Genomic DNA, 21549 nt, shown 5'->3' with positions numbered 1-21549 from the left:
AGGACTTTTGGGCTTGGATTATTTTGCTGGAGCTCTTAGAAGAATAGAACTCCTTTGGGGTTACTACACTATGAGAATAGGAATCCGCGTGTGCAGGAGGCCATCCTGCCGCCTCATGGAAATGAGGCCAAAACAGAAGAGAGCAGAACATAAGAGATAAAACTGAAAAAAGAATAAGATAGCATCCTGATGGCCTCAGTTGGGCTCTGGATCCAGCATTGCCTAAAGTGAGATCTACCATTGAAATTTTCAGCCACAAACGCCTATGAATTTTCTTTTCCTTTAATTCAGTTGAAGCTGGACTTTTGTTGCTTGCAATTAAAGGTTTCTGACTAATATAGCTTGGCTTTCGGCAGAGAGAAATATAGTGGGGCAGAGGTAGACAGAGGCAGTGCTGCACGGCCATTCCTCCTCTACCCCACCAGCCCACCAAGGGAACTCATTCCCATGACCTCTTTTCTGGTCCTTGAACCCTTATGGCAAAAAGAAGTATCTAAATTAATATGATGATATTGCTAATCTAATATTTTATTCTAAGTATTCTGCCCCGAACCTTGGAGAACAGGTTCATCTTTGATTTCCCCATGGGACTAAGCACATAGCTAGCAGATAGCATGTAGACAGCAGATGCACATAGGATTTGGAACACAGAAGGTGCCTGGATATTTGTTGAAGAAGGCAAAAATATTGCCCAATCACCAACCTCTACTTCACTTTCTTACATGAGATGGAAAAGAGACAGAGGCGATTCAATTTGCTGTAGCCTAGATCAAATCATTTGAGTTGCTACCGCAGAGAAAAGGCAAAAGGACAGACCATTATAGTGTCCTCCTCTCTCCATCTCTGGGAAACCCACTGTGTGCCTTCCCATTATTTCCTATTGACCGCTCCTTACTATTTCCCTGGTGTGCATTATATGATGGCTCCTTACATATTTTATTTCAGGATTTGGAATAAGATGATTCACACTTATATGCATAATACAATGGGGTGAGTTAAAAAAAAATCTCATATTCCTGGAAGCAGGAAGGACACAGTGATTATGGTGTTTTCTAAATTTGCTGGAAGTTTGATGGAAGGAACTGAGGGTTTAAGGGAGAATGGCTTCTTGTCCCCCATGCTGGCTTCATTTTCTTCCTCAGAAGACCACTGTGCTTTAAAGTCCAAGAAAGTATCCATTGCAACCAGTACCTTTTTTCTGCTTGAGACCTCCCATGTGCCCATTGTTGGGACATTCCCCTGTGCTCATGGGAGAAAGTGTCCAGTTTAGATGATGAAGTCTATTTCCCTTAGAATCAATGTTGATATATCTTATTTTCTTCTCTGACCGAGTCACAGGCTTCTTTTTGCAAAGGACTTGCCTACTCATAATGACATTTTACGTGTGAACATTTCCAATGTAATTGATGTTTCATTTTTTAAATTATTTTCCCCTTCCTTTCTGGCCATAACTTAAGCAAGGAGACATTTTATAAAGAATTCTGCTTTCAGTCTCCCAAAACAGCAAGCTCAAAGGCCGAGGATCACATGAAGTGGAAATAATAAGAATGTGAATTAGGAGACCTTGGGTCTAAACCAGGTTGTACTAGGTAAATGGCTTCACGAGGGATGTTTCTAGATATGTTGTCTTGGACAATTTACCTAACCTCTCCAACCACAGTACTTTCCTCATAGATTGTTGTGGGAATGAAATGAAATAATATTTGCAAAACATTTAGCATAACACCAGACACTACATAAATAAATTCAAAAATAAATTTATTATTGGTGATTTTATTACTGCTATTATTACTGTCATGGTATAACAGGAGTTCCTTTGCCAAAGAACACACATTCTCTCAAACAAATTATCATTCCCATCATGATGAACTCACTTGAAGGAACTCGTTTTCTTTTAAAGTCAAGTCTGCAGACACACCTGGCATTCTCTGCAATGCTCCTGGACTGGGGACTGTGAACTTAAAGGAGGAAGAAAGAGATGGAAGGAAGAGAGGCAAGTGCACCTTGTCCAAAAAGGAGTCGTGGCTTCCTGGTGCAGTTAATGACAATGATGCTGCTGACGATCTTTTTAAACAGTGAAAACACTACTTTTGCATATGTTGTATTTCCATAGTAGTAAAAGGAAGCCGGCAAACGTGAAGATAAAGGACACTAGAGGCCAAAAGAATGACGACAGGTTCTCCTAATATCTTCTTAGGAGTCTTGCATGATTACATCAAGATGAATTATTCATGCTAAAAACACCAATGAGAAAGTTAGAAAAGGATGTATTGAGATTTTTTATAATGATTATAATACCTAACAAAGTGAATATAAATATTATTATTAACAATTGTAGTCAGCATTATTTTAGTTCTTACTATGTGCCAGGTACTGTGTTGAGCACTTTATATACATTACTTCCTTTAATCTGTACTGTTACCTTGTGAAGGAAGTATTTTTTTCATACTTTAAAGATGAGGAAGCTCAGAGAAACTAAGTGATTCACCGAGATGCATAGAAATAGTGACAAAAATAGGATTTAGGATTTGAACCAAGACCTGACATTTCTTAAAAAAAAAGTTCTTAGCTATTATATGAGTATATCAATATTAAGGCCTCTGCTTCTGCTAACGTTGCTGGTGGAGGAGGCAGAAGCATGCCAATGGGCAAGACAGAAACTCTTCGTTCTGCTAGATGTTTGGTAACCCAAGTTCAGGCCTTTTCACCCAAGCCATAGTTCTGGGGTTGCCTCTACTCCTGCTGGTATGGTAATTCTGGTTACTCTCTCAGTATTTCATACCAGATTTCCACATATTTTTGAGTTTTTTGTTATTGAAGTATAATTCACATACCATGAAAGTCACCCTTTCAACATGAACAGGTCAGTTGTTAGTACATGCACAAAGTACACGCATCTGCAACCATTACTTCTAAGATTTCCAAGTGTTTCTGGAGCTCTTATTATAAATACGGGGTTCCTGGAAAGGCCAAACAACCATATCCTATGACTCTGTCTTTACAGAGTTTGCAATTTAATTGAGAAGCCATGATTTAGAAGCTTGAGGCTTCTCACTACTTATAATAAAAGAGAATGATACCATGCAAGAATATAAATATATATTATACACACATACACACACACACACACCCCCCCCCACAATAATTGCTAAGAAAAGGGGGGAGCTAACAGCCAGGGCTATTGATTATGAGAAAGTCCTCATGGAGGGGGCAGGCCTAAGGTAGGCCTTGCAGATGAGGGAGAATTGGAGAGGTGGTGTGAGCAAGGAGGGACATCAGATGCAAGGAACTGTCAGGCTAAATGGTTTAGGTGTTAAACTCTTGCCAAGCATAACTGTTTGCCCTACTGAGAGACTGGCTGAGACTTTAATAGGAAATAAAAAAGAGATTAGATGAAGCACAGTGATTTCAGCCAGGAAGCGCCTGGTCTATTTCAAGGTAATTTATATAATCGTGACCAGAAGCTCGTCTCAGAAGCTCAGGTGTGTTGCTCATTCGCATCAGCGGGATGTGTGCTTTGTGAAGCAAGGATACATTTGGACCTGGGTTGGAAATTCCCACTTTAAAAAGCCATTTTGTTCCATTTTGAAATAAACGGACAGTGAAAGCCATGCCCCATGATGCTTCATGGTTACTAAAACTGCAAAGGCATTTATTTCTGCCTGGGCATAAAGAATTATTTTAAGCATCATCTCCCGGGTTCCTTGGTTACTAAGGGAATCCTGTCTCGTCTCAGCTCAGCGGCACAGATGGGTAAGTTGCCATGACGATCCTGAAAGGCCTGGTTGGAGTCTAATACCACAAATGGAGGGACCACTGTCATCGCATGACCCCTGAAAGCTAGCAGTGCCCTTTCTCCCCCTTGCAGCTTGTCCATTCCTCCTACTGGACCCACATCAGCTGCCCAGTCCTTGCCACTGGGGGTCACAGGCACAGTGGAAAGGGAGCTCAATGTCAGCGGCTCACCCTGTTTGATGGTAAACCTCCCCTTCTGTCCCAGACTGTGCTGTTGACGCTGGATCATAGTCAAGTCCCCATATCCTTTTGGGCATATACAATTCTTCAAGCCTGGCCTTTGAAGGGAGGACACACTAGTTTTTTATCCAAAAGCTACACTGGGTAGCACAAGAAAATATGGAATAAAGCTTATTTTTTCTCCTGTAAGCCAGCCAGACATAGCCTGAAGCTTTTTCACAAGGTAAAAACACCCCACACAATAATTGCTAAGAAACAGGGGAGCTAACAGCCAGGACTATTGATGATGAGAAAGTCCTCATGGAGGGGGCAGGCCTAAGGCAGGCCTTGCAGATGAGGGAGAATTGGAGAGGTGGTGTGAGCAAGGAGGGACATCAGATGCAAGGAACTGTGAGGCTAAATGGTTCAAGTGTTAAACTCTTGATAGTCAGAATTGGTCAATCCCTGCAACTACCCAGATGCAACTTCATTATTTCACACGGACATATGCATGGTGCTTGTGGTTCTAAAGATGGCTGCAACAATCTTCCATCCACGTGTTCTTCTTACAATGTGGCTTTGTTATGTTCACATTCAGGGGTGGGTCTGTGTTTCTTCCCTTTAAATATGGGCCAGCTTGTGACTGAAGTCAAGTGATACTATGTGACTTTCAAGGCTAGGTCACACCAAAGGAAATCTGGTTCTCTTGGCTAGCTTGCCCTGGGAACCCAACCACCAAATTTTGTACATACATCTGTGCTTTGGCACTTACCTCCTCCTGTTTACCTCCTTTGTCTTTTCTGCTACACTGTGAGTTGTTCGAAGACTGAGATTTTTGTCTTGATGCTCTAAGAGTAGAAGAAAAATGGGAGAGTGATTGGAGGTTTTAGAGCCAGACAAACCTAGTTTTGAATTTCCACTGTGCTACCTATTAGCCAAGTGTTCAAGTTGCTTACCTTTTTTTCACTCTTGTTGCCCAGGCTGGAGTGCAATGGCACGACCTTGGCTCACTGCAACCTCCACCTCCTGGGTTCAAGCAATTCTCCTGCCTCAGCCTCCCAAGTAGCTGGGATTACAGGCGCCTGCCACCACACCCGGCTAATTTTTGTATTTTTAGTAGAGATGGGTTTCTCCATATTGGTCAGGCTGGTCTCGAACTCCCGACCTCAGGTGATCCACCCACCTCAGCCACCCAAAGTGCTAAGATTACAGGTTTGTAAGCCACTGCACCCGGCCAAGTTGCTTACTCTTTAACTGACATGCACCCACATATGTAAAATAGTGAACATATCTATCATTATTGTCAGGAGAAACTTCGATGGTGTCTATTCCGAGCCAATTACCTGACATATAAAATGCCCAATAAATAACAGGTATTATCATTGTTATTTTATCTTCTACATTGAGTGAAGTGTGATTCAAATTCATTTGATTATTTAAACAATATTTGTCAAGCACCTACTACTAAAAACTGTATATTTCACAGTTGATATGCAATCAAGTATTTTCAATATATGGATGTACCAAATAATGAAACTGATCATTAATTTGGATTTTTAAAGGATATAAGCCTTCTTACCAAAAATTACCTTTTTAAATTTCAACAGCTTTGGGGGTACTAGTGGTTTATGGTTACATGGATGAACTCTATAGTGGTGAAGTCTGAGATTTTAGTGCATCCTTCCCCTGTATAGTGTACATTGTAACCAATGTGTAGTTTTCTTAATCCCTCACTGCCAACTCACCCTCTCCTTTCTGAGCACCTAAAGTCCATTATACCTTCTGTCTGCCTTTATGTACCCATAGCTTGGTTCCCACTTATAAGTAAGAACATACAGTATTTGGTTTTCCACCCCTGGGTTACTTCACTTAGAATTATGATCTACAGCTCCATCCAAGTTTCTGCAAAAGACATTATTAAATTCTTTGTTAAATGTCTGCGTAGTATTCCATGGTGCATATATACCAAATTTTCTTTATCCATTCACTGGTTGATAATTGCAATTGTGAATTGTGCCATAATAAACATATGCATGCAGGTGTCTCCTTGATATAATGGCTTCTCTTGGGTAGATACCCACTAGTGGGATTGTTGGATTCAATGGTAAATCTATTTTTAGTTTTTTAAGAATTCTCCATACTGTTTTCCATAGAAGTTATACTAGTTTACATTCCCACCAGTAGTGTATAAATATTCACTTTTCACCACATCCATGCCAATATGTACTGTTTTTTGACTTTTTAGTAATGGCCACTCTGGCTGGGATATGGAGATATCTCATTGTGGTTTTCATTTGCATTTATCTGACAATTAGTGATGTTAAACATATTTTCATATTTTTTGTTGGCCATTTGTATATCTTGTTTTGATAAATGTCTCTTCATGTCATTTTCTCACTTTTTTAAATCTTTTTTTATTATTATATTTTAAGTTTTAGGGTATATGTGCACAACGTGCAGGTTTGTTACATATGTATACATGTGCCATGTTGGTGTGCTGCACCCATTAACTCGTCATTTACATTAGGTATCTCTCCTAATGCTATCCCTACCCCCTACCCCCACCCTACGACAGGCCCTGGTGTGTGATGTTCCCCTTCCTGTGTCCAAGTGTTCTCATTGTTCAATTCCCACCTATGAGTGAGAACATGCGGTGTTTGGTTTTTTGTCCTTGCGATAGTTTGCTGAGAATGATGGTTCCAGCTTCATCCATGTCCCTACAAAGGACATGAACTCATCCTTTTTTATGGCTGCATAGTATTCCATGGTGTATATGTGCCACATTTTCTTAATCCAGTCTATCATTGATGGACATTTGGGTTGGTTCCAAGTCTTTGCTATTGTGAATAGTGCCGCAATAAACATACGTGTGCATGTGTCTTTATAGCAGCATGATTTATAGTCCTTTGGGTATATACCCAGTAATGGGATGGCGGGGTCAAATGGTATTTCTAGTTCTAGATCCTTGAGGAATCACCACACTGTCTTCCAAAATGGTTGAACCAGTTTACAATCCCACCAACAGTGTAAAAGTGTTCCTATTTTTCCACATCCTCTCCAGCATCTGTTGTTTCCTGACTTTTTAATGATCGCCATTCTAACTGGTGTGAGATGGTATCTCATTGTGGTTTTGATTTGCATTTCTCTGATAGCCAGTGATGATGAGCATCTTTTCATGTGTCTGTTGGCTGCATAAATGTCTTCTTTTGAGAAGTGTCTGTTCATATCCTTCACCCACTTTTTGATGGGGTTGTTTTTTCCCTGTAAATTTGTTTGAGTTCATTGTACATTCTGGATATTAGCCTTTTGTCAGATGAGTAGGTTGCAAAAATTTTCTCCCATTCTGTAGGTTGCCTGTTCACTCTGATGGTAGTTTCTTTTGCTGTGCAGAAGCTCTTTAGTTTAATTAGATCCCATTTGTCAATTTTGGCTTTTGTTGCCATTGCTTTTGGTGTTTTAGTCATGAAGTCCTTGCCTATGCCTATGTCCTGAATGGTATTGCCTAGGTTTTCTTCTAGGGTTTTTATGGTTTTAGGTCTAACATTTAAGTCTTTGATCCATCTTGAATTAATTTTTGTATAAGGTGTAAGGAAGGGATCCAGTTTCAGCTTTCTACATATGGCTAGCCAGTTTTCCCAGCACCATTTATTAAACAGGGAATCCTTTCCTCATTTCTTGTTGTTGTCAGGTTTGTCAAAGATCACATGGTTGTAGCTGTGTGGTATTATTTCTGAGGGCTCTGTTCTCTTTCATTGGTCTATATCTCTGTTTTGGTACCAGTACCATGCTGTTTTGGTAATTGTAGCCTTTTAGTACAGTTTGAAGTCACATTTGCCCACTTTTTGATGGGATTATCTGTTGTTGTTGTTTTTTCTTGATGATTTGTTTGAGTTTTGCCAAGACCAGCTCAGCTGGGGAGACCCTAACCCAGTGGTGCTAGAGGAATTAAAGACACACACACAGAAATATAGAGGTGTGAAGTGCAAAATCAGGGGTCTCACAGCCTTCAGAGCTGACAGCCTCAAACCGATATTTACCCACATATTTATTAACAGCAAGCCAGTCATTAGCATTGTTTCTATAGATATTAAATTAACTAAAAGTATCCCTTACGGGAAATGAAGGGATGGGCCAAATTAAGGGAATAGGTTGGGCTAGTTAACTGCAGCAGGAGCATGTCCTTAAGGCACAGATCTCTCATGCTATTGTTTGTGGCTTAAGAATGCCTTTAAGTGGTTTTCCGCCCTGGGCGGGCCAGGTGTTCCTTGCCCTCATTCCGGTAAGCCCATCACCTTCCAGTGTGGGCGTTATGGCCATCATGAACATGTCACAGTGCTGCAGAGATTTTGTTTATGGCCAGTTTTAGGGTCAGTTTATGGCCAGATTTTGGGGGCCTTGTTCGCAACAAGTTTCTTGTAGATTGTGGATATTAGTCCTTTATTGCATACAAGGTTTGCAAATATTTTCTTCCATCTGTGGGCTGCCTGTCTCAGGCCTCTGAGCTCAAGCTAAGCCATCATATCCCCTGTGACATTTGGTGTCGTGACTTGGATCGGGGGACCTCCTTTGGGAGATTCTCCTGTCCTCCTGCTCTTTGCTCTGTCAGAAAGATCCACCTGCAACCTCAGGTCCTCAGACCAACCAGCCCAAGGAACATCTCACCAATTTTAAATTGGGTAAGTGGCCTCTTTTTACTCTCTTCTCCAACCTCTCTCACTGTCCCTGAACCTCTTTCTCCTTTAAATCTTGGCACCATCCTTCAATCTCTCCCTTCTCTTATTTTCAATTCCATTCCTTTTCTGGTAGAGACAGAGGAGACGCATTTTATCCATGAACTCAAAACTCCAGCGCTGGTCACGGACTTGGGAAGACAGTCTTCCCTTGGTGTTTAATCACTGTGGGGACACCTGCTTGATTATTCACCCACGTTTCAGAGGTGTCTGATCGCCGCAGGGATGCCTGCCTTGATCCTTCACCCTTAGTGGCAAGCACCACTTTCCTGGGGGACAAGCAGGAAAGTGATGCTTTCCTGTCTCTACCTGCGCTTTCATGTCTCTACCCGCTCTTTTCTCTGGGCTTGCCTCCTTCACTATGGGCAACCTTCCACTTTCCATTCCTCCCTTTTCTCCCTTAGCCTGTGTTCTCAAAAACTTAAAACCTCTTCAACTCACAACTGACCTAAAGCTAAATGCCTTATTTTCTTCTGCAAAACCACTTGGCCCTAATACAAACTTGATAATGGCTCTAAATGGCCAGAAAATGGCACTTTCATTTTCTGCATCCTACAAGACCTAGATAACTTTTGTCAAAAAATGGGCAAATGGTCTGAGGTGCCTTACATCCGGGCATTTTTCACACTTCGTTCCCTCCCTAGTCTCTGATCCCAATGTGACTCATCCCAAATCCTCCTTCTTTCCCTCTCACCTGTCCCCTCAGTCCCAACCCCAAGCATCACTGAGTCTTTTCAATCTTCCTTTTCTACTGACCCATCTGACCTCTCCCCTTCTCCCCAGACTCCTCCTCAGGTCACTCCCTGCAAGGCTGAATCAGGCTCCAATTCTTCCTCAGCCTCTGCTCCCCCACCCTATAATCCTTCTATCACCTCCCCTCCTCACACCTGATCTGGCTTACAGTTTCCTTCCGTGACTAGCTCTCCCCAACCTGCCCCAAAATTTCCTATTAAAAAGGTGGCTGGAGCTAAAGGCATAGTCAAGGTTAATGCTCCTTTTTCTTTATCCAACCTCTCCCAAATCAGTTAGCGTTTAGGCTCTTTTTCATCAAATATAAAAACCCAGCCCAATTCATGACTCGTTTGGCAGCAACCCTGAGACACTTTACAGCCTAGACCCTAAAAGGTCAGAAGGCCGTCTTATTCTCAATATGCATTTTATTACCCAGTCCACTCCTGACATTAAATAAAGCTCCAAAAATTAGATTTTGTCCCTCAAACCCCACAACAGGACTTAACCTCACCTTCAAGGTGTAAAATAACAGAGAAGAGTTGCAATTACTTGCCTCTGCTGTGAGAGAAACCCCAGCCACATCTCCAGCACACAAGAACTTCAAAACGCCTAAGCCACAGCGGTCAGGCATTCCTTCAGGACTTCCTCCCCCAGGATCTTGCTTTAAGTGCTGGCAATCTGGCCACTAACCCAAGAAATGCCTGCAGCCCCAGATTCCTCCTAAGCTGTGTCCCATCTGTGCAGGACCCCACTGGAAATCGGACTGTCCAACTCACCCGACAGCCACTCCCAGAGCCCCTGGAACTCTGGCCTAAGGCTTTCTGACTGACTCCTTCCCAGATCTTCTCGGCTTAGCGGCTGAAGACTGACGCTGCCCGATCACCTTAGAAGCCTCCTGGACCATCATGGACACTTTGCGTAACTCTTACAATGGAGGGAAGTCCGTCCCCTTCTTAATCAATATGGAGGCTATCCTCGCCACATTACCTTCTTTTCAAGGGCCCTGTTTCCCTTGCCTCCTAACTGTTGCAGGTATTGATGGCCAGGCTTCTAAACCTCTTAAAACTCCGCTATCTTACCTGTCCAAAAACCAGACAAGTCTTAAAGGTTGGTTCAGGATCTTCACCTCATTAATCAAATTGTCCTTCTCATCCATCCTATAGTGCCAAACCCACATATTCTGTTCTGGATCTCCAAGATGCTCTCATTACTATTCCTTTGCACCCTTCACCCAGCCTCTGTTTGCTTTCACTTGGACTGACCCTGACACCCATCAGCCTCAGCAACTTACCTGGGCTGTACTGCCTCAAGGCTTCAGGAACAGCCCCCATTATTTCAGTCAAGCCCTTTCTCATGATTTACTTTCTTTCCATTCATCTGCTTCTCACCTTATTCAATATTTTGATGACCTTCTACCTTATTCAATATTTTGATGACCTTCTACTTTAGAGCCCCGCCCCTACAAATCTTCTCAACAAGACACCTTCCTGCTTCTCCAACATCTATTTTCAAAGGGATATCACATATCCCCCTCCAAAGCCCAAATTTCTTCCTCATCTGTTACCAATCTCAACATAATTCTTCTTAAAAACACATGTGCTCTCCCTGCTGATTGTGTCCGTCCAATCTCCCAAACCCCAATCCCTTCTACAAAACAACAACTCCTTTCCTTCCTGGGCATGGTTGGATACTTTTGCCTTTGGATACCTGGTTTTGCCATCCTAATAAAACCATTATATAAACTCACAAAGGGAAACCTAGCCAACCCCATAAATCCTAAATCCTTTCTCCACCCCTCTTTCCATTCCTTAAAAACAGCCCTAAAAGCTGCTCTCACACTAGCTCTCCCTAACTCATCCCAACTCTTTTTCATTACACACAGCCAGAGTTCAGGGCTGTGCAGTCAGAATTCTTACACAAGAGCTGGGATCATGTTCTGTAGCCTTTCTGTCCAAACAACTTGACCTTACTGTTTTAGGCTGGCCCCCACATTATTCCTGATACCACACCTGACCCCCATGACTGTATATCTCTGATCTACCTGGCAGTCACTCCATTTCCCCAATTTCCTTCTTTTCTGTTCCTCTCCCTAATCACACTTGGTTTATTAATGGCAGTTCCACCAGGCCTAATCGCCACTCACCAGCAAAGGCAGGCTATGCTATAGTATCTTCCACATGTATCATTGAGGCTACTGTTCTGACCCCTCCACTACCTCTCAGCAAGCTGAACTCATTGCCTTAACTTGGGCCCTCACTCTTACAAAGGGACTATGCATCAATATTTATACTGACTCTAAATATGCTTTGCATATCCTGCACCACCATGCTGTTATATGGGCTGAAAGAGGTTTCCTCACTACGCAAGGGTCCTCCATCATTAATGCCTCTTTAATAAAAACTCTTCTCAAAGCTGCTTTACTTCCAAAGGAAGCTGGAGTCATTCATTGCAAGGGCCATCAAAAGGCATCAGATCCAATCACTCAGGGCAATGCTTATGCTGATAAGGTAGCTAAAGAAGCAGCTAGCTTCCAACTTCTGTGCCTCATGGCCAGTTTTTCTCCTTCTCATTGGTCACTCCTATTTACTTTCCAAATGAAGTTTCCACCTATCAATCTCTCTCCACTCAAGGCAGATGGTTCTTAGACCAAAATATATATATATATATATATATATATATATATAAAATATCCTTCCAGCCTCATAAGCCCATTGTATTCTGTCATCATTTCATAACCTCTTCCTTGTAGGTTACAAGCCATTAGCCCACCTCTTAAAACCTCTCATTTCCTTTCCATCGTGAAAATCTATCCCCAATCTGCCACTCTTGACTCCCTCTTGGAGTGGATAGATGATCTTTGCTGACAGAACACACTCCAATACTTTCACCCTGATGAAGTCCTATTCCTTACTTTTATACTCACTCTTATTCTAGTTCCCATTCTTATGCCACCCTCTACCTCTCCCCAGCTATCTCCACCACACTGTCACTCTTACTCACTCTCTCCTAGCCATTTCTAATCCTTCTTTAACAAATAATCGCTGGCTTTGCATTTGTCTTTCCTCCAAAATTGCCGAGGCCTCGATTTACCCACTGCTGAAAAAGGAGGACTCTATATATTTTTAAATGAAGAGTGTGTTTTTCTCTTTACCTAAATCAATCTGGCCTGGTATATGACGACATAAAAAAACTCAAGGATAGAGCCCAAAAACTCGCCATCAAGCAAATAATTATGCTGAACCCCCTTGAGCACTCTCTATTTGGATGTCCTGGGTCCTCCCAATTCTTAGTCCTATAATAACTCTTTTTCTCCTTCTCTTATTTGGACCTTGTGTCTTCTATTTAGCCCCTCAATTCATAAAAAAAAATGCATCCAGGCCATTACCAATCATTCTATATGACGAATGCTCCTTCTAACAACCCCACAATATCACTTTTTACCCCAAAATCTTTCTTCAGTTTAATCTCTCCCACTCTAGGTTCCCACACTGCCCCTAATCCTGCTCGAAGCAGCCCTGATAAACATCATCCATTATCTCTCCATACCACCCCCAAAAATTTTCGCCGCCCCAACACTTCACCACTATTTTGTTTTGTTTTTCTTATTAATATAAGAAGACAGGAATGTCAGGCCTCTGAGCCCAAGCGTAGCCATCATATCCCCTGTGACCTGTATGTATACATCCAGATGGCCTGAAGCAACTGAAGATCCACAAAAGGAGTGAAAATAGCCTTAACTGATGACATTCCACCATTGTGATTTTTTCCTGCCCCACCCTAACTGATACGATATAGCCTCCCCTCCCCGCCCTTAAGAAGGTACTTTGTAATATTCTCCCCTCCCCTCTTAAGAGGGTACTTTGTAATATTCTCCCCTGCTCTGAAGAATGTACTTTGTATGCCTATCCCAAACCTATAAGAACTAATGATAATCCCACCACCCTCTGCTGACTCCTTTTTTGGACTCAGCCTGCCTGCATCCAGGTGAAATAAACAGCCTTGTTGCTCACACAAAGCCTGTTTGGTGGACTGCCTTCACAAGGACACGTGTGACATTCTGTTTACCCTGATGATGATTTCTTTTGCTGTACAGAAGCTTTTTAGTTAAATTAGGTCCAATTTATTTATTTTTATTTTTATTGCATTTGCTTTTGGGGTCTTACTCATACTAATAATGATTTTTTTAGACCTCCAAAGGAAACTAGAAAACAGAATACTGGCTGGGTGTGGTGGCTCATGCCTGTAATCCTAGCACTTTGGGAGGCTACAGCAGGAGGATTGCATGAGGCCAGGAGTTTCAGTCCAGCCTGAACAACACAGCAAGACCCTGTCTCTACAAAAAAATGAAAAATTTAGCCAGGCATGGTGGCACTCACCTGTAGTCCTAGCTACTCAGAAGGCAGGCAGGAGGATCGCTTAAGCCAACAAGTTTGAGGCTGCAGTGAGCCATATCATGCTACTGCACTCCAGCCTAGGTGACAGAGCAAGACCCTATCTCTAAAAAAAAAAAAAAAGTAAACAAAACTAAATAAAGAAAATAGAACAGTTCCTTTTAAAATCTTGATGTTATATCTCAAAATATTCCAAAATCAAATTCTTTTTGCTATATGAGTTACCAGCATTTTGAACTTTGGGCTTAATTGTCTATAATAATTTTCCATTTCTGCTATAACAAAGTACCCAAAGCTAAATGGCTTAAACAACACAAATTTGTTATTTTACAATTCTAGGGGTCAAAAGTTTGACACAAGTCTCACTGGGCTACTATGAAGGTGTCTGCAGGGTTGCATTCTATTCTGGAGCTCCTACAGGAGAATATATTTCCTTGTGTTTTCCAGCTTCTAGAGGTCACTGCATTCATTGACTTGTGGACCCCTTCTTCCATCTTCCAGGCAAACACTGTTAGGTTGATTCTTTTTACATTGCATTTATCTTACCCTTCCTCCATTGTTACATTTCTCACCACAGCCAGAAATGTTCTCAGATTTTAAGGACTCGTAATTACATTGGGCCCACCCAGATAATCTAGTATAATTTCCACATCTCAAGGTTCAAAACCCTAATTACATCTGCAAAGTCCCTTTTGTCATGTAATAAAGCACATTTACAGATTTCGAGAATTAGGACATAAATATTTAGAATAATGTGACTATTGTGGCTGGGCGCAGCCCAGCACTTTAGGAGGCTGAGGCAGGTGGATCACAAGGTCAAGAGATCAAGAACATCTTGGCCAACATGGTGAAACCTGTCTCTACTTAAAAACAAAACAAAACAAAACAAAAATTAGCTGGGCATGGTGGCGGGCCCCTGTAAACCCAGCTACTTGGTATGCTGAGGGGGACAATCGCTTGAACCCAGGAGGCGGAGGTTGCAGTGAGCCTTGATCACGCCACTGCACTCCAGCCTGGTGACAGAGTGAGACTCTGCACTCCAGCCTGGTGACAGAGCTAGACTCCATCTTTACAAAAAAAAAAAAAAGAAGAAAGAATAATATGACTATTGTTTTCTACCTTCCAGAAAGACTTTCACTTAGAAGACTAGAACAGGCCTCAGCTGGGCAGATGAACAGTCAGACAGGTGAAGTGATTTACTCTGTGTCACACTGCTAGTTAAGTTTAGACCTGAGATTGAATCCCAAGTCTCTTGGCTCTGAGTTCACAGCCATTTTTAGAATGCTGCTACCCAATATGTGGTCAGCACTGACATCATCTTGAGCTTGTTAGAAATGCAGACTCTCAGATCTCACCCTAGAGCTAATGAATCACGTTCCGCATTTTAGCAAGATTCCCAGGTAAATCTTGTACACATTCAGGGTTGAGAATCACAGGCTTTTGACATCACGTGGGCTCTGAAAAGCCTCCAATGAGGTTTCATAGGAATTGAATGGGTGAATATCTCAAGCAGTTCGGCCTCATCATTCTCTCTTGAGACCGACTGATTCTGATCTAGACTGATCAGACGCCTAAAGATGCAGGCTTAGCACTATCATCATCAATCTTTGCTGGTCTGGGGAATCCTCTGGATGCTGAGCTGAGTGTTCCAATAATGTGCTATGCAGCTTTCTCTTCTAAGGAAAGAGGCAGTACAGCAGATCAGTTAAGCATTTGGACTCTAGACCGCCTGCCTGGCCTCAACTCCTGGCTCCACTACTTACTTAACAAATGTAAAGTTTGTGCACTTGAATGACCTGCTCATCATCTCTGTGCCTCAGTTTCCATATTTGTAAAATGGGGATGAGACTAACAGTACCCACTTCACAGGTGAGGATTAAATAGGTTAATATATGGAACGCACATAGATCAGTGTCTGCCACTTAGCAAAAGCATGCAAATATTAGTTATTTATCATTATTCAGGGAACCCCTAGGCCTCCTCTAAGTGGAATCAAAATCCTAAATGAACTCAGTCTTTAGAATTTCTCCAGATTCTGTATCTGTAAGGCTCAGAGGGGTAATCCTGATTATGATTCTAGGTGACTAGAGTATCCACTGGTTTAGAGCTATACTCTAGCCATCAAAACTACACTGGCATTGGGAGGAAGACCAGGGAGGAAGAGACGGCATTTTGAAAAGCATTGGTTCCTTGGCATGTGATGCTACATTGTCTGTTGCTAATATTTTTTCTAAGTAATCAAAGAACTTTAAAAAACGCACATTGGTATAATTACATTAAGTTTTGAAACCTTAAACCCAGATTCCTACATGGCCATACCGCTTTTTTCTATATTTTTTAGGCTTTCTTCAAGCCAAATGAATTTTAATTCTGATCATCTCTTGGAATCCTAAAGTCTGTGGGCTTACTTGGGAATTTACAAATAAAAATTATGTTTTAAAAGCAATATATTAAAGTTACAAATTGTGATTTGGCCTTACTGAAGGACACTGAAGCAGAATTCATTCTCTTATTGAATGAGTATCTGTGGATTTTGCAATACAGCCTTTCAAATTTTCTATTTCAGCCAGCAATGTAATCTTAAAGTTCAAAAATCTCTTAAAGTTTATTTTATCTATATCCCCATTGGATGCTTGACTCACCTTTATAACATCTTTACTGATTTTAAAATATGCTAGATTCTCACAACTTGAGAAAAATGGAGGAAAAAAAAAGGATAACTTAGTAAATCCAAACTCATTGTTTAAAAGATTTCTAATTTCAAATATAAGGTATGTTATAAACTAAGAGACAGCATAAATGAATACTAAAATGGAAATTACCCAACAAAAAATTTACCATCTTGCAATAATCCAACTATACAGGATATATCACAAACATTATAAGAGCTAATGGTAGAGCCTAATGGCAGGAACACATATAAAAGTTTATTTCCAGTGAACTCTTGCTTTGAAATCTGTTCCTTCTATGATTCTCTTGTATTGAACATGGCTTTAGTAATTCAAAAATGAATCTATTCCTAATGTTTTATTTAATAAGAGAAGGTTTATGAGATCATCTGTTGGTCTGAATTAGCGGAGTAAGAGTTATAGAACTGTAGCACTAAAAAGAGAAAGTGCAAGTTATCTTCGTTCCAATAAGGAATTGAAATCTTAGCGAGGCAAAACGGCATTACAGTTTCAGGGTCTAAGGCTGTGTCTGAAGGATGACATCGGAAATAACAGGAAGCTCTAGGTCAGTGCCTGACTGCCCTAGAAAAGCCTAGGCTGGGTCCCTTGACGACTGGGCCTGGTAACTGTCAGTTAGCAGCATATTGCAGTGACTAAATCAAGTATGACACCACTCAGCCCTAGCTGGCAATCAGGAGACACATTTTTCACGACAGCAGACAAACCATGTTTTACTTTGATTCAGTTCAGCAGTGGTGCCTGCTGTCAAGGTCCTCCTTATGGACTAGGAGATATTTGGTACTATGGGAAAAGGTTAGACCAAATGGCTACCTCTTCAATCCTCACTGACCACTGCATGTGATATGTTTACTTACCGATTTTCCTCTTTAGCCTTAAAGAAATTCCAAGGCAAGAGTAATGACGTATTTGTCATAGAGAGCCAAAGAAACAAAATGTCTAAAAGCATAAGCTCTATCTATGGTCACAGTCTTTGGCTCTACCAGTTAATAGCTGGGTGATTTTATTTAAGTTATGTAATCTCTGTATGCCTATTTTCTTAACTGTAAGATCCAGATAATTATACTACTGTCACAGCAGATTGTCATAACAATCAAGTGAGAAAATATACTGAGAGAGTAAAAATGAATACTATTAGTAACTGGACTGCAGTGTTTATAGCAGAACATCAATACAATATTTCTTTTTTTTTTTTTTTTTTTTTTTGAGATGGAGTCTTGCTCTGTCACCCAGGCTGGAGTGCAGTGGCTCAATCTCCGCTCACTGCAAGCTCCGCCTCCCAGGTTCACACCATTCTCCTGCCTCAGCCTCCCGAGTAGCTGGGACTACAGGCGCCCGCCACTACACCCAGCTAATTCTTTTTTGTATTTTTAGTAGAGAAGGGGTTTCACCATGTCAGCCAGGATGGTCTCAATCTCCTGACCTCGTGACTCACCCGCCTTGATATCCCAAAGTGCTGAGCCACCACTCCCAGCCCATCATTACAATATTTCTTACAGACCATACTGTAGGCCACACCACTGCTGCAAAATGACTAACAGTTCCTTCTTCTGAGTGATTGCTTTCTTATGAACATCATGTCCACTTCCTCTCTGTTCTTCCTGTCTCTAGAACAGATTATCAAGATATCCAATTGCTGAACTATCCTTTCTTCTTGACAGCATCCATTCTAAAACAAGTTCCTGCTTCTCTGATGCCACCTTAAAATCACTCAGCCTTAAGTCCAAATTTAATTTCAAGCCCCTCCCAGGTCACTCTTTTGGAAACATCCTCAGACATATGCTGTCTTTTGCTGCATCAAGCTAATTAAACTCAACTTTGTATGAGTTCACGTTTTCTTCTAGTAGCCTTGGCTGATGGGCTTCCACAATGCTGAGCACATACTCTAGCACAGTATATGGGCAAGAAATGTTAGTTATTGGCAGTGGTACAGAAATCTTCTTCTTATTCTCAACTTCTTGCATGTAGCACATCTCAAAACATGTTTGTTCAATGACGAGCCATCCTTAAGTATCTGGGAAGCCAGGCAACATGGCTAGAATGAAGAGATGTAGTTTTTCCTTCAAGGTCCAAAATATTATTGAAAAGTGTCTAAGGTAACTGCAACAGCAATGAGTGGAATGAATGGACAAGCAAAGCAAAGATTTTTTAGCCCACTAAAGTCCAAGTAATGGCCAGGAATTGACCATTGTGTGGACCTGTTAAGCCAAGATAGCTAGATCTCTAGTAAAAAGAGAAGGTTGAAATAGCTACACTTTAAAGTTCTTATTTCCAAATTTCTTCAAACAGTAATCTGACAAATAAGGGAATTAGTAGAAGAATAAATGTCCTAGTCACATACATGGTCATTAGGCTAGATCTGGAACCCAAGACGGGATTTTTTGTGCAGAAGGTGTAGTATTAGCTATCTATTACTATATAACAAATTACCCTAAAGCTTAATGACTCAAAAAAACAGTAATCATTTATTTTCTGTGGCAATTTCTCCTAGTCAGGAATTCATGAGCTGCCTGGCTGGGAGATTCAGGCTTAACGTCTCCATGAGTTGCAGCCTAGGACTGGTGGATCCACTTCCTAGGTGGCTCAGTCATGACTGGCTAGTTGATTCCTCTTTATATGTTCCTCCCTGCAGAGCTGTTTGAGTGTCTGCAGGAAATGAACGCTAGCTTTCTCCATAGGGCCAATCCAAGAGACAAAAACTGAAGTAACAATATGTTTTATGATTCAGCCCTAGAAGGGATACATCATTTCTATGGATGTAGTCTATTGATAACACATGCCAACCCTGTTTCAGTGCCAACTCTGCTCCTCTGCCAGATATGTTGTTTTGGACCAGCACCTAAATTCTGAGTCAGTTTCCTCATTTATAATAGAAAAATAACTACTTCCTTTCAGGACCGTTTTTTATGATTAACAAATATAGGATTATCAAGCGCTGCTTAGCATAATGCATTGCCTCACAACGGGCACTATTTAGAAGTGTCTCCATTTTCCTTAGCGTCCTCAGGAAGTCTGTCCTTATTCTTCTAAAGTTTAAACTCTGAACATCCCTTTTATTTTACCCCTGGAGAGGCGAGTCAGTCCCCACCCACCCCTACCTACTCCAACTCAGATCCAAAGTAGGACAACGGTGGAAGCGGAACTATAGTTTCGGGGAGCGACTCCAGTGCCCGGAGTTCATTGTAAAACGCACCGGAAGTGGGACCGGCGGCTTTCTTTCCGTCGCGGAGGGCATCGGTCGGCTACTGTTCCGGTGGTCATTGCGACAATTTCCCCACGGCTACTGCGTCCACGTGGCGGTGGTGTGGGGACTCCCTGAAAGCAGAGCGGCGGGGCGCCCGGAAGTCGTGAGTCGAGTCTTCCCGGGCTAATCCATGCCGGGTTGGAGGCTGCTGACGCAGGTCGGCGCCCAGGTGCTGGGTCGAGTCGCGGACGGCCTGGGTGCTGCCCTGGGCCCGGGGAACAGGTAGGAAGGTGTGAGGGTGTCCTACCTGCACAGTTGCGTCCTGAAGCAGTGGAATGGCCTGGTGCAGTTGGGCCTCCCCTGAGTGGAGGAGGAAGGGGCTCTGTTGAGACGTGGGACACAGAAGAATAAGGGCCGTTAACCTAAGGAAGCACGTTCTAAGGGGATTGAAGTGGTGATTTTTAAAAAACCCTTATGAGCCAGCCACTAGCCGCGAACGCTATTAACAGCAATCATATCTTACAATTAGTGAGCGTTTGCCAGGTACTAAGCGCTCTGCTAAGTGTATTAGGTGCCTTAAGTAGCCTCACGGGAGCAAACTACTATCATAAGGTTTACAGATAAAACTGAAGGTTAGAGAGGTGAGTTAATTTGCCCAAAGTCACTCAACTAATAAGTGGAAAATTAGGAATCTAGCCTGAATTTACCTGACTACAAAAGGAGAGTAGACTGCAGAAAGCTTTACTTCTGTTCTGACTCTCCATGCAAGAATTATACCCCTTCTTCCTGACCTCCACCCACTAAGGTCTTTCTTGGTACGTTCACCTGTTCAGAGGTCATGCCTTTTATGGATCTTTTAACTTTGCACACCCAGTTTCTTCACTTCTCTGAACCTAGGCTATGTCATTGCAGGGAGGAGGTGAGCTTGTTAGACAAAGATCAGCATGCCACCTTCTGCCACCTCCACTGGATGTAAGACTATTAAGGTACACTTCCAAATGGGTTAGTGGCTTTTCATGTCTATAGGTAGGACTGTTTTTTTGGGAATATGTTTATCTGCGAGGAGAAGATGAATTTTTTTCTCCAGGGTAACGACTAACAGTTTAAATGTGAGCCTTATCCGAAGGAATGTGGGGGGTGAGGAAAAGGTTGGAGACACGAAAAAAAGGTATATAGAATCCAAGCCCTTTCCCAAGGCCCTGACTACACTTTCCAATTTGTGACTTCCCTTTTCTATATTAAGTGGAGGAAGTTTTTAAATTGTGGTTTGGTTTTATTTATTTTTTCTTTTTATAGAACACACATCTGGCTTTTTGTTAGAGGTCTTCATGGAAAGAGTGGTACATGGTGGGATGAGCATCTTTCTGAAGAAAATGTCCCATTCATTAAGCAGTTGGTCTCTGATGAAGATAAAGCCCAATTAGCAAGTAAACTATGTCCTCTGAAAGATGAACCATGGCCTATACATCCTTGGGAACCAGGTGATTATTTTGTATTTGATGAGCTCTCATTTCCTAATTACTGTGTGGCTGGACACATTTAAAATCATAGTGACTGCTTGATAATTTATCATTTCTTGAATTTATTTTTCATGTGCTGCGTCTGTTTTATTGTGGTTTGTTTTGCAAGTTTATTTCCAGCCTCCTAGTCTAGTTTTAGTGAATGTCTGATGATAATAAAGACCTCCTTGAGAAGCTGTTTTATAGGTGAAGGGAGAATCATTCTGCATACATTCTCTTGTTTACTTCAGCTAAAAAGAATATAAATCAGGAAAGAAAGGCTGGAAGAGTATGATGTAAATTGTAATGTGTTGCATGGATGTTCACTTGGGATGCTCTAGCACTGTAGATTTGGGAAGCATAACCCCTGAA

General features: G+C 41.7%; 1 protein-coding gene across 1 annotated transcript in view; it reads left to right on the top strand.

Annotated features, from left to right (window-relative positions):
• Positions 1–19637: 19637 nt before the first annotated feature.
• MRPL3 (mitochondrial ribosomal protein L3) overlaps positions 19638–21549 on the top strand; it is a 41585-nt gene continuing 39673 nt past the window's right edge. Inside the window, exons 1-2 of the mRNA XM_054482338.2 lie at positions 19638–19960; positions 20975–21159. Of these exons, the coding sequence (XP_054338313.1) occupies positions 19869–19960; positions 20975–21159 (277 nt within the window). The 5' untranslated portion in view covers positions 19638–19868. The remainder of the gene's footprint in view (positions 19961–20974; positions 21160–21549) is intronic.

The sequence above is a fragment of the Pongo pygmaeus genome, chromosome 2 (genome assembly GCF_028885625.2).
Source record: "Pongo pygmaeus isolate AG05252 chromosome 2, NHGRI_mPonPyg2-v2.0_pri, whole genome shotgun sequence".
NCBI lineage: Eukaryota > Metazoa > Chordata > Mammalia > Primates > Hominidae > Pongo > Pongo pygmaeus.
Note: the sequence above shows the minus strand (reverse complement) of the source record. Positions and strands in the feature narration are given on the sequence as shown.